Source organism: Dendropsophus ebraccatus, chromosome 6 (genome assembly GCF_027789765.1).
Source record: "Dendropsophus ebraccatus isolate aDenEbr1 chromosome 6, aDenEbr1.pat, whole genome shotgun sequence".
Taxonomy (NCBI): domain Eukaryota; kingdom Metazoa; phylum Chordata; class Amphibia; order Anura; family Hylidae; genus Dendropsophus; species Dendropsophus ebraccatus.
This window is the reverse complement of record NC_091459.1, coordinates 110,481,942-110,494,827: the sequence shown is the minus strand read 5'-3', so window position 1 is coordinate 110,494,827 and position 12,886 is coordinate 110,481,942. Positions and strand designations below refer to the sequence as shown.

Below are 12,886 nucleotides of genomic sequence, written 5' to 3'. Positions count from 1 at the left end.
AAATACAAAAACATTAAGACTTACCGTATCTATTATTTAAAGCACTCTTGATTCTATAGTGTTGTACAAATGTTAAGGGTTAAGATACAGAATGTAACATAAAATCAAGAAAAAAAAAGTACACAAAGGCAATGACAGACTCTTACATAGGGAGGAAGGACACTAGCCGCAAGGGCTTACAATATACAATTATCATATAAATATATATATATATATATATATATATATAATTTCCTGTTCAACATTTTTATTGAAAAATAAGGTTTTACAATTATTATTATTATCATAAGTAATAGTAATAGTACTAATAGTATTAATGCTTAAAGGCCGCAGTTATTTGCAGTACCTTTTTGTAATGAATTGATATTTTTTGTGTTTTTGGATGTACATAGCGAGAGAGGGCACTAGGCGCAAGGGCTTACAATCTACAATTATTATTATTATCATTGTTATCATCATCAATAGTAATAGTAGTAATGCTTACAGACATAGTGATAGGTTACAGTTATTTACATGTACCTTTTTTGTAATGTATTGATATTATGTGTTTGTTTTTGGATGTAAATTCACATTTTGCTCTGGACTTTATTCTCTTCTTTGTTCTTCTCTCCTTCCAGAGCTGTTCAATACAGAAGTCTACAGGGGACTCTGCTGCCCCTAGTGGAGTGTAGGGCTATGTGCAGCTCCTGGAGAGAGTGAGGGCGGAGAGCATAGTCCCAGGAGAGGGAGGGGAGAGGAGGGGCAGGAGAAAGGTTATGTGTGGTTAGAGCTGTTATCCCAGGGGGAGCCTGAAACTCTCACATTCCTGGCATAGCATAGCTATTGAGGCAGTACAGCCAGTGTGTTAGTAAGAGAGTCAGTCTGCTCTGAGCTCTCAGGCTGTGCACAGCCTGCTCCCAGCACTGAGGGATAAGACACTCATACTAAGGACATAGGCACATGCTGGAACCCGCACTGCTGCAAACCTTGGCGATGATCTGGTGAGAGCCCCCTGTCATCTCATGCTCTTCTTCTGGGTATTGGGACCATCACTTGAATGCATTAGATTTTTATAAACTATTTTGCTGCCATGCTTTTTTGGGTTATTTTGTATGTTTTGTAAATTTTAGTTATTTTGTCAAATTTTATGACAATGTTGCAATTTGTAGTCATTCTGTGCATTGATGTATAGACCTTTGTAACTGTTATTCTGTAATGCCGGGAAACGTATAAACATGGTTTTCGCTGAACATATGTTAACATGTAATGTTGCAGATAGAAAATATTTTTGCTGCTGTGTGTATATTGGGATTTATGTGTTTGTTTGGTTCTTTTTTTTTTTCCAAATTTTTTTTATGAATTTAATTTCTGTAAAGAAGTGGCATATGGATCTGATTGTTATATAGATAAAACTGGTCACTTGTTGGTCACGTTAATAGCGAAGCTGTAGAAATATGTTTGTCTTTTATGTTAGCTATGTCTAGTGTTATGATGTGTTATAATGATACGGGTCTAGTGTCCTGGTATGCTTTGTTTACAGTGTTTAGGGTTAACAATGGCACATTCTTTCATGGGGAGAGAAGGACAGAAATGCAGGTGTTTGGTCACCGCTAGCAATGGCTAAGGAATTCATGGGGTATTTTTTTTTTGTTTTTTGTTATTGTTCTTATTTAAGTACAAGCTTTTGTATAGCTGTGGTCAGGCTGCAATCCACAAAGAATGTCAATTGCAACACAAAAGGGACCAGTGATGTCACGTCGTAGATATTTTTGAGGTGGTAGTATCTCCTACGCTGTGGAAAACAGCTCTGGGCATTGAGATAGCAGGAAATCCACAGGTTTGTGGTCGCTAAACTCATCACCTAAGGATGCTGCGGACAGCAACGTGTAGAATGTTGAATATGGTCAATTTATTTAACCCATTGTCAGGTCTTTTAGCCATATGTATTTAGAAAATTTGAATTTCTTCTGTCCACCCCATGGTAGGACCCTTTTAGAGATGGTCCATTGTTTGGTTTGTTGTTCAACTTCAACTAGGATATCTGGTCTTGGAGAGGAAAGCTACCAAACAGAAGCTGCAGGGGGGCATACCAAAGAAATACTGGACCTTATCTCTTTAGAAAAAGAAAGGGGAGGGAAAAATTCCAAACATGAATACAGCCCCCCTGCCTAAAACAAAAACAGGTCAAAAGTCTTACCTCTCCAGTGGGACAAAAAGCAGCAGAAAGGTATTTGCTATTAACCACAATGGGTACCATCAAGGTCAATCCTTTTGCTGCTAAACACTCAGTAATAAGTAGGGTTCCTTAGCCTCCAGCCATGTCCTTTCATGTTCTCCATTGACATGCACTTATTTTATTTGAGTTTTTACTAAAGAAAATGCTAAGAAGGAAATGGTAAACACATCTAAGGAGATAATAGGTGATGCCATGGAAGACCAGTAACAAGAATCTATGGTAACATGTTGTCTTTCCATTTCACAGGCTGCTATCTCCAGCACCTTAGATCAGCAGAAGATTCGAGGGAAAGGATTATCCTGTATTCTTATTTTTTTTTTCTCGGTGGGATTTATATTTATCATTTGAGCAAGAATGAGAACAGCGGAGGATTCGTCTGGAACGGTCCTGCACCGACTTATTCAGGAGCAACTGAGATATGGGAATCTGAGTGAGAATCGCACATTGTTGGCCATCCAGCAGCAGGCTTTGAGGGGAGGTGGGGGCACTGGAAGCCCCAGGTCATCCCTTGAAAGCCTTGAACAAGAGGAGATGCAGGGGAGCCCTTCCACAAGGCAGGAACCTCAGGGGCAGGAGCACCATTGTGACCATTTCTACTTGGAGAACCCTATGTATAAAGCTTACGAGTTCCAACACAAAGGAGAGGAGCTCCCGACATATGAACAAGCCAAAGAGGCCCTTTCTCAATATTATGCAGCTCAAAATGTCCAGAAGGTTGAACCTGTTCCTCAAAGGCAAGACCAGTCCCTTATGGAGCTGAAACATGGCCATGTAAGGTCCCTAAGCGAGAGGTTGCTGCAGATGTCTCTTGAACGTAATGGCGCCAAGTCACAGAACCTCATGAGCTCTTCACACAGCTTCCCTCAGCTTTCTAAACAGTACCAGTTGTCAGTAGCTCGTGGACAACATGATGGAGGAGTACAGTATAGAAATGCCCCACCTGAGTACCCAGCTTATACCCAACCCGACCAGATCAGTGGCTATGCTCCCGAACAAAGGCGATATTCCGGAGAACTCCCAGTGTACCATCAGCCCAATGTCAGGTAAACACATATACATGAACCATTGTTCTTTTTCTTTGACTGTCTAGCATGGTCTTCTGTATGATAGCCTATAAACCAGACTTCAAACATTCTATGCCCGAGCACATACATGTGTTCACCCACCACAGACAGACCGACATTGTATTAAAATACTACTACTTCAAAGGCGGATATAAAAATCTCTTTAAACTCCGCTCTTTGGCTGACAATAAACACTGAGCTGGTGGGCTGCGACAATTCTGCATTGTTCACACAGGAAGAGATAAGCAAAAGCAGGAAGCGGCTCCATATTCGAGAGATGGAGATAATAGTGAAGGAACATTTTCAGACTCACAGTCAAAGAATTTTCTCCCTTGTTAGTTCTTGTAACCCCTTTGGCAGCGATCAGTCTCATGGACGGAAATACCATCCCCATTGTGATAGCCATTGGGAATTCCTAAAGTTCCAGTCAAGGAACAGTGGAAAAGGAAGATGTATTCTTCTGGCTTTAGGCAGTGCACCTATATGGACTGCCTTCCTTACAGACATTGGTATCCGGACTAGTTCTGGAATGGCATTTTGATCATAGGTGGCAGATGTAGGATAAGGAAGATCATTAATGTAGACATTAGGTAATTATATTTATAGCAAATTGCTTGCATACTGGAATGGTGCTCCATGATCTTGGTCTACTCGGAAGGACAAGCTCTATCGTAATATACTATTAGGCTTATGGGATACATTTAGGTATTGGTGCACTCATTCCCTGGGAACGATGCAGCTTTGTGTAGGTCGTACAAGACCGTACAGGTCCCATCTACAAGTTAATGCTAATCTCTCTACGGTGTTATAAAAACTGTTTCCAATATAAGGTGAAGTCATTTGGTTATTTTAGGACAGGAAGGAAGCATTATCAATCAGCATTAGCATTTGGAACTGATTTACATCGTAAAACAAGTAAAGATCTGTTGCTATGTTAATATATGCAGGTTCATCTGACTTAATGTTCTTGTTTCTTCCATTCAGGATGATGCCAGATCCTAACATGCAATATGGACAAATGGCGTCCTTTAATGCAGCGGGGAGTCACATGGCCCGAATGGACGCTTTGCTGCGAGAGAACGAAAAGTTGCGCAGAGAACTTGAGACCTACAGCGAAAAAGCAGTCAGAATCCAGAAGGTAAAAAGCCAATATATATATATAGCCTCCTGTAACTGGTGTTATTGTAGTAGGCACACGCTACACGTGCATTGTGTATCTAGGAGCTGCTACCTCGCAGCTGTCTTTCCTGTCTAGTGCATTAGATGTTGGAAAACCCATTAGATGATTCCCATCAACAAACAGGTTATTGTGAAGGTCCTCCAGCTGGTCATGGAGGGTGGGGTGTCTACCCCTCTCGGTTTCATTTGTCAACCCCTTTCACTTTTTTCCGTCTCATCCAAACCCCCTCCCCGTAGTCTCCCCTTTAACAGCTGCGAGGACTCTTTGCACAATGAAGTAGCTATGAGCCATTTGTTAAAGGCACACGTAGAGCTGAAGGCCGCTGACAGTTGCTTGGGTTTTGTGTTCTGCTTGAGCTGACCTGATGTGGCACAAATGAGCCATTGTGTGTGGATGAAAAGGTGCCTGTGTTAGGAAGGCCTCAGCTGTAAGGAATAGGGAGGGGGGGTGCCAGCCCCTTTAGCAAATGTGTAATCCAGACAGGCAGGTGGCATAAAGTCTACAGACATAATCAGAGCTGAAATCCCCCAGCGCCATGGTGCTGTCTGGGCCCTTTAAAGCTATTTCATAAAAAAAAAAAAAAAGACTGCAATGAGATCAATACGGGGTGACGGCAATCCCGTTTAGATTTAGATCAATTAAAGGACAGTTTAGGATTCCTATATAAATGGAAGATTATTATTGCAATACGCCTACATAGAATCCACATCCATTATGATGATAATATAATAATAATAATACATAATGGTCTTCAATGCACTAACACCTCTTCTTCTACTTCTTTTTTTTGTAGCTAGAGACAGAAATCCAGCGAATTTCTGAAGCCTATGATAGCCTCATGAAAGCGTCCTCCAAGAGGGAGTCGCTGGAGACCGCCATGAGGACCAAGATGGAAGGAGAGATGAGACGCATGCAAGACTTTAACCGCGACCTAAGAGGTGAGGGACGAAAAGAATAAAGTAACATGCTATCAATCATCATTATCTGTTCACAATAGATATTAGTCTTAAGTGAGTGGACTCAGTCACTTAAGACCATCAAGTCCTTGAAAAGCCATGTAGAAAGGGAAGCCGGACAATGGAGGCCTAGGAAAAACAATGAGGTCTCCTGACAAAGCTCATTAGCCTACATATCCCATCAACATTGTATTCAGTAGAGTCTTGTCTTGTAATAGACAAGATTCTGGGGCACCATCGTCCTATATACTAATATAAGAGAGTTATTTTTGAGAAGAAGACCATGTCCTTAGAGAGGTGACCTCAGAAGTAGGAATGCTGCCTTGAGGATATGGTAGAATAGTGACGCGTTTCATCACTGTGGAAGCTTTTATTGCTCAAATCTAAAATTCTTTTTTGTGTTTTTTCTATAGAACGATTGGAATCTGCAAACAAACAGCTGGCGGCCAGAAGCCTGGAAAGCCGAGAGGACAACCAGGGAACTGTATCCAAGCTGCTTGCCCAATGTAAGTTGTAAACCTAGCAAAGAAATTTCTTAGCATTAAAACGTTCATTTCACGACAGCCTGTAGAACAGTGATCCCTAACCTGTTGCAAAACTACAACTGTCAGCATGCATTGACAGCCTTTGGTTACCTGCTGAGAGTTAGAGTTTTGAAACAGCTGTAGAGCAATAGGTTGGGGATCACTGCTATATAGAAAACTTCATTAGGTTAAGAGACTGCTATGCAAGCTAGGAATCCAATATCCTGTAAGGAACAGTAAGTGATGAATGTATTCTTATTCAATGTCCATTACGCACTCTGCAAACATTACACCTGGGTTTATAGCAGTTCATAAACAAGTGAGTCTTCACCCAAACGGCTGCGTACGTGGGATCTGGCCTGACGCACTTCTAAGGATACAGGGGAGGTGTGTCCATTCTTTTCTTCCTGAAGAAAAGGCTATGTTGCTTTAGCAAACAAATAGAGTTCAATGTGACCTGAATTCTTTGCATTCCAGTAGCCGAGCGTTCCCATCCCCCTTCCCCTTTCTTAGCTTAAGAAGTGGAGAATAAAAAAACAATGCAGGTCACAAGAAAGGCCAACACTGCAGGGGTTAACAGGATAAGATGTTTAGTGGAAAATTGTCAGAAGAGCGCTAAGGATCTGAAAATTTTAAAAAATGAAAGCCATGAGGAAGTTGTGTAGATGTATGTAAGTGAGAGATTAGTGTCCTCCTATTTGGAATATAAAATCATGGCGCTTTATGCTGTTCCTTAAAGTGATTTTCTCATCTAAGAAAATCTTTCGTCATGTCAAAAATTTTGATCAGTTGGGATCTAGTGCTGAGACCACCACTGATAACATAGACTTTCTATAGAATCCATCAATTCCAGTAAGGAGTGAGACAGAGAGAGAAGCGCTTAAGCAAGCACTTCTCCCAACTTTTTATTACTATGGCTCGAAAACTTCCTAGAGGGGTTAAACATTCAGTAATTTCACCCGTCCGAGTCCTATGTATCTCTATTACATGTAGTTAATACATAGCAACCCCAGACTCATTCAACTGATAACAATTCACATCCCAATATTGGAGAGCTGGGAACACCTGAGAAAACTGGTCTTACCAGGATATAGATCCTTGAGCTGTTATGTCCCAGGTGTCTAGCTTCTCCATGCCTGGGAACCTGTATATTTGCTTAACCTTTTCATGGAACAGTGAAGTAGCAGTCAAGTTTAACATATACTCAGGAATATTCTTGTTAGGTCATTCCACAAAGAGACAAAGCTCCTGTAAACATGTCCGGATCTCACGGGCCTCTTGGTTGTTTGCAGAGCTTATCGTACCTCTCAGGTCTCTTCTTTTTTGTTTGCCAAGTCTTCTAAACCTAGTGGGATCCCTCTTGCTCTGAGGAGAAGTTACTGGCTTGTAGGCTTTTGCAGCTCTTGTATTGTTAAACCTGCCTTGTTTGTTTGTTTCTGCATAGTTGTTCTCATCGGGGATAGGTTCACATTGTGAATAGTTCGTTGTAACCTTCAGCATTTTGGTAAATATGGCCAACAGCTTATTGATGGTATGGTTTTTTTCCATACAGGTTGTGAGCAGCAGCAAGAGAAAGAGAAGCTAGAGCGAGAGATCATCCTACTGCGTAGTGCAAATGAAGACCAGCGGAGAAGAGCCGAGCTGTTGGAAAAAGCCCTTAGTAACGCCCAGTCCACAGCGGCTCGCACAGAAGATGAGCTCCGCAAGAAGAGGGCATATGTCGAAAAGGTGGAGAGACTACAACAAGCTCTGAGCCAACTCCAAGCTGCTTGTGAAAAGAGAGAACAGCTAGAACTGCGTCTGAGGACAAGGCTGGAGCAAGAGCTGAAAAATTTAAGGGCTCAACAGGTAGGGATGACTTTAGTGCAAAGTTCTTTTACTCGCTGTATTCACTATATTGTCTTCCAACAAAAACTTACAACTTGTTTTGCCCAACAGAGACAACCATTGTCGCAGAGCGGAAGTCAATCACCTGAGCTTTCTGTTCAAGTACTTTCCGAGCAACTGAGGGAAAAAGAAGAACGGATATTGGCACTGGAGGCTGACATGACCAAGTGGGAGCAAAAGTACCTGGAAGAACGCACTATGCGCCAGTTTGCAATGGACGCTGCCGCCACTGCTGCCGCTCAGCGAGATACTACCATTATCAATCACTCACCTCGCCACTCACCAAACAATAGTTTCAATGAGGATCTCCTAATGGTCAACCACAGGCACCAAGAAATGGAAAACAGGTATGAAGACTAGTTCACATTTCTAACTTATAAGTGCCACACTAGTTTGCACTCTTCTTCACATTATTTTTTTGTTTGTGTTTTAATAAGTATTTTCATTTGTTTCCTATATAGGATCAAAGCTCTACATGCCCAGATTCTAGAGAAGGATGCAGTCATCAAGGTGTTGCAGCAACGTAAACCCCACCAGGGCCCATTACGACCGGCTAAGTCTGTGCCCTCCATTTTCACTCTTTCTGTATCCGCTTCAAGCTCATCGACTGGAGATCGACAAACCAACTGGTCACAGGCCACATCAGGTGATTACTTATACATATCTCTAATGCAGTTCACCTGCTATTTGATGTTCATATGTGTCCTTTAAAGGGGATTTTTTGCTTATTGTAGCCTTATGTTTTTCCTGCAGGCAGCCAATCAAACTGTTCCCCATCTGCCAATGCCAACATCTTACCTGTGCACTCGAAACATGGCAGCAAAGATGGCAGCACCCAGACCGACTGTTCAACTGAGCTACCAGCTGTAACAGACTCCCTTCTGGACACTATTACAGCTTCACTAGGTAGGTCTTTGGCATCCATTGAAGGACATTTTTCTGGTAACCTATACTAGTTCGTAACTTTTGTGTCATACCTGTAGTACAAGTCAGTTCTCACAAAATACTATGGATTTACAGGGTGTGTTCTTGGCTCACACTTAACATAAACACTACTACAGTAAACATTGTATGTTCTCCCATCAACAAGGCTTTCAAGCTTCACTATACTATTATAGTGCAAGTGTGGACATTGTGTTGCTAGAATCGGGTGCTGATACTCAGAAGACGTTTCGCAACGGCAGAAGCTGCACTCGCTCACCTCCCCTCCCCCAGGCTGAGCCTGTGCCGAGCCTTGCATAGCTGAGAGCTTTCTCCTCTCACAATCCCTGCCAAGGCTTGGCCTCCCTTGGTGATGACTAATGCCAATGAATCTCAGCTATGCAGCTGGGAACAGAATGCAGGTGTGAGGCCAAAGATTGAGCGAAGAAGGGGGGAAGGGGGAGAAGGAAAGATCTCCAATGTACAAAAGAATACATTATTGATCTCTTTTCTTGCATTCCGATAGAAAGTATATCGGGAAGAAGAATGTTAAATACTTGCAAGTTCCCAAGTTAGAAAATAAAGAAAGCCCTATGATCACTCGAGTGTTTGAGTGTCTCTAAGGCGCTTTTGTTAGTTATTATGTTCTTAAGAACAATTAGTCAATAGAACCTTAAGGTTTCCTCATATTTTTCACATTCCCATAAAGCTACAGTCAGTCCGCTCACCCTGTAAGGCCGCAGACATGTCTGGAATGTACCCCCCCCCCACCACCACTACCACCACTTCACGATCCAGCCAAAGAAAATAGGCCATTGTGACCCGGTGCACTCATTTTGGATTCTTGAGCAATAGGGCCGCATACATCATCCCAGACAAACCCTTTCACATAACAAGGAAGGCCCACTGTCCCGGCCTCACTCCTTGTTACAATTCATTGTATGGAATGCAGTCCTCTTTTTATGCGGCCACATATTAACATGACTGATCACATGCTTGTCTCATCATCTGTGTATTCAATGGCCTTTGTGAAGGGTGAATCAGAGAATGGAATCACTAGGGTGCATAGCTAGTGCTTAGATGGATAAAATCCAGTCATGCATAGACAATCTGCTTTCATGCTGACAGGACGTCCAGTGAATGTATATTAATATCCGTCGGCCTGCTGCTTCTCATGTGCTGGCATCTCAGATATTGCCATGTAGTGTGTCCAATACATATAAAATGTGTGAATGTTGCATATCATTATCTGTCAGCTTCATACTTTACATTATAATAATAACTTTATCATGACCAGTTTTTGGGCTTAGATATAAGCTTGGGCAGGTGAATTAGTCAAGGTGGTAAAAAAAATGTCAAAAATGAATATACAGTTAAATTTATCAAACCAAGTTATCATAATTTTAATATTAATAACCCGTTTCTTTTTATTTTTCAGAAACCTTATCTACTGCAAAAAGCTCCAACATTTCTGAAATGGTAGAAATCCTCATCTGAGCTTCCTACTTCCCGAATGGTGAGAAAAGTCTTACGAGACCAGGAAAACCATAGCTGGTCGATCAGCTGTAGTCTACAGAGAATGAATCCCACGTTCGGTCTGTAACTATGAGGCAGTCTTGCCACCAATAGAGGTGTGTACAGCTTGGGAAGCTCCGCCCTATAATGTAGACGGACTTGAGAGTTGCGCGAGCATCAGCTGCTGAGAAGACAAGAAGATTCGAGAAAGACCTCCTTAGATTTTCACCCGTTTGAAGTTAAAGACACTTAGAAACTTCATTTAATGTGATACAGTGTCTGATCTTTTGGAACTACAATTCACGGAGCGGGAGGTGGACAAAGTCTACTTTTGGCTTTGGAAAGCCAAGGGCCAATCCCTGTTGCTGCTAGAAATACCTACAAAAATTGTAGGGGTTTGAAGTGGTTTAAAGTTGTCGGACTCTCGTCCCGAACATTTGTCATGTAAATACTTATGTGTTTATTTTTATAAGTCCTCCTTCTGTTGATTCTCCATGTATTTATACATCTATGTTTCTGTCTTGTCCTGAAACCTTTCATGGTCTACTCTGATTGATGTTCCACCATGATACAAGGGTCAATGCTTGAGCTTCAACTCATAGGTTGATATTTAGAAAAAGCTCACGCCAGTACAAGTCAAATACTTCTCCTTGTACATCTTCACTAGATCATATATCATATTTATTGTATATCTAAACTCCCCCCCCCCCCTTGACCCTTCTCTTGTCCAGATGCTGTTGCTGGTCAACAGTGGCCGTCTTCCTTTTTTTATTCTTGTAAATTGTTTACAAAATTAGATCACAAGAAAATTGCGTAATGCAGTTTGCGAAAGATTTTTTTCTAGAATCCCTCCCCCCTTCTTCTACACATCAGAATGGGTTACAAATGTAATATATATTTTTTGTATTGGTATTTCTGCCTATCTGCGCTGTGAAAGTCTGTTTTATTCCAAAGATGTATGAATCTGATATATATTTTTTGTGAGTTTACTTAAGTTATCGAAAGTATTTAAAGATGTAAGCGTGGCTGTTGTTTCTTAATATTATTCGCTTAATGTATGCTGCCTGAATGCCTTCTGGTTCTGCTGTTGCAGACCGGAATTTTGTTATTTTAAATATGAAAATTAAATAAATTTTTAAAATTAAATGAAAGCTGTGTGGCCACGGATCATTTGTTTATCACCAAGGGTTTTAACCTCACTTGACATCCTGAAAGGAACAGTCAGGACAAATCTAATATGTGTTATGCCTAGCGCTTAGCCTAAGGGGCCAGTGTATGACTCAAACACCAAAGAGAGAATTATCCTTCTCTCCCTCAGGTCCAACTAGGAAAAACTTACTATATTCATTTAGCCTGGAGTATTCCTTTCAAGTCTCTCTTCTCATACAGAATTTTATATATGTTATAGGGGTTTATTTATATATACTGTATGTAGATTATTGGAGTAAAGTTAGAGACCCCAGTTAAAATCTTTATATTGATGTGATTCAATACAATGAGGCTCATTTATCAGTTTTCATACTCTATACGAGGACAATGGGGCAACTGCATCAAAAGCCCATACCTAGATTTAGGTTGTCATAAATTATACACATTCATTATGCACTGGTATAATCTTGTAAAGAGACTAGCCTATTTAAAATAAGCACCGCCCCCGAGGATCTGCCTACAATTAGTTTCATCCAAGACCATTCATGGTCTTCTCTGATAGATGTTCTTACATTGATACAAGGATCACAGGGTCTATGCAGAGTAAAGCCCACCTTCCATTTAATGAAAAACTATATTGCAGATTATATAAATAAATATATTTTTTCATTGCTAGAATTATTATGGATTTTTCAATGGGAATCTTGACATCTCCAAACATTATTTAAGACTTCCTGCCATTTCATTGAATTCCACTCAAAAACTAGTGTGAAATGTAAGATAATGGTTTTCAAGATCTCTGCTTTTTGTTACTAAGGTGAAACTTATGTAATTTTTATTTTATTACAAATTACCAGTACAGGTAAGAATTTTCAGCCTGGAGTCATCCACCAAGCTTAGCAGTAACATTTTTTTTTCTCGGAAAAGTCAAGTAAGAGCCCTATAAGATATAATGGCATTCATGCTGTTTGACATTTTTGTTCCTAAAGAGATTTTATGAGATTAGAACCAAATTTGTCCATTTCCCGTGAATTTGCTTGAACTGCAATACCAGACGCGGTCAATGGAAAAAAAATGTTGTTTTTATTAATTATTTATTTATTATTAAGATGATTAATGTGCGTTCAAATTTTCAGTAATCTTTTTTTTTCTTTGACCTGTTCAGAAAACAAGGGTGGGTTCACAGATGATGAAATCTGAAGTCATGTTGTTGTGTTCAAAGAAACTGACTTCATCCCCAAAACGGTCCATGCAGCATATGTGTGGGCAACAGATGTCCTTGCAAAAATATTCTTACAAAAATAACAAATAATTCCTTTTATGTGACATAGTAACTCAAAAATAGGACGCCTCAACTTTCATGTTTTGAAAGTAAGCGGCTCGGGAAGATTCCTAACACGCTATTTGGGGAGCAATAACGTGACGCGACATCTCCACTCCTAGTTTTAACAGCTGAATGGAAGAAACGAAGCAAA

At 40.7% G+C, this 12,886-nt stretch overlaps 1 protein-coding gene across 2 annotated transcripts; it reads left to right on the top strand.

Moving 5' to 3' along the window:
* Positions 1-828: 828 nt before the first annotated feature.
* On the top strand, positions 829-11,413 carry AMOTL2 (angiomotin like 2). 2 transcript variants are annotated; one of them, XM_069975660.1, is made up of 10 exons: positions 829-980; positions 2,462-3,258; positions 4,264-4,417; positions 5,253-5,397; positions 5,829-5,921; positions 7,492-7,787; positions 7,878-8,173; positions 8,288-8,472; positions 8,584-8,732; positions 10,186-11,413. In XM_069975660.1, the coding sequence occupies exons 2-9, from the start codon at positions 2,570-2,572 to the stop codon at positions 8,694-8,696; spliced, it is 1,971 nt and encodes a 656-aa protein (XP_069831761.1). In that variant the 5' UTR covers positions 829-980; positions 2,462-2,569; the 3' UTR covers positions 8,697-8,732; positions 10,186-11,413. The 2 variants fall into 2 exon arrangements, with proteins under 2 accessions (XP_069831761.1, XP_069831760.1); XM_069975659.1 differs by having other exon boundaries at positions 831-980; positions 8,580-8,732.
* The last annotated feature ends 1,473 nt before the right edge of the window (positions 11,414-12,886 follow it).

Excerpts from the sequence above, each read along its gene's own strand:
- AMOTL2 (XM_069975659.1), top strand. The coding sequence starts at position 2,570 with ATGAGAACAGCGGAGGATTCGTCTGGAACGGTCCTGCACCGACTTATT. Across the intron at positions 8,174-8,287 it reads CACCAAGAAATGGAAAACAG|GATCAAAGCTCTACATGCCC; the intron begins GTATGAAGACTA and ends TTTCCTATATAG. Across the intron at positions 8,473-8,579 it reads CTGGTCACAGGCCACATCAG|GCAGCCAATCAAACTGTTCC; the intron begins GTGATTACTTAT and ends TTTTTCCTGCAG.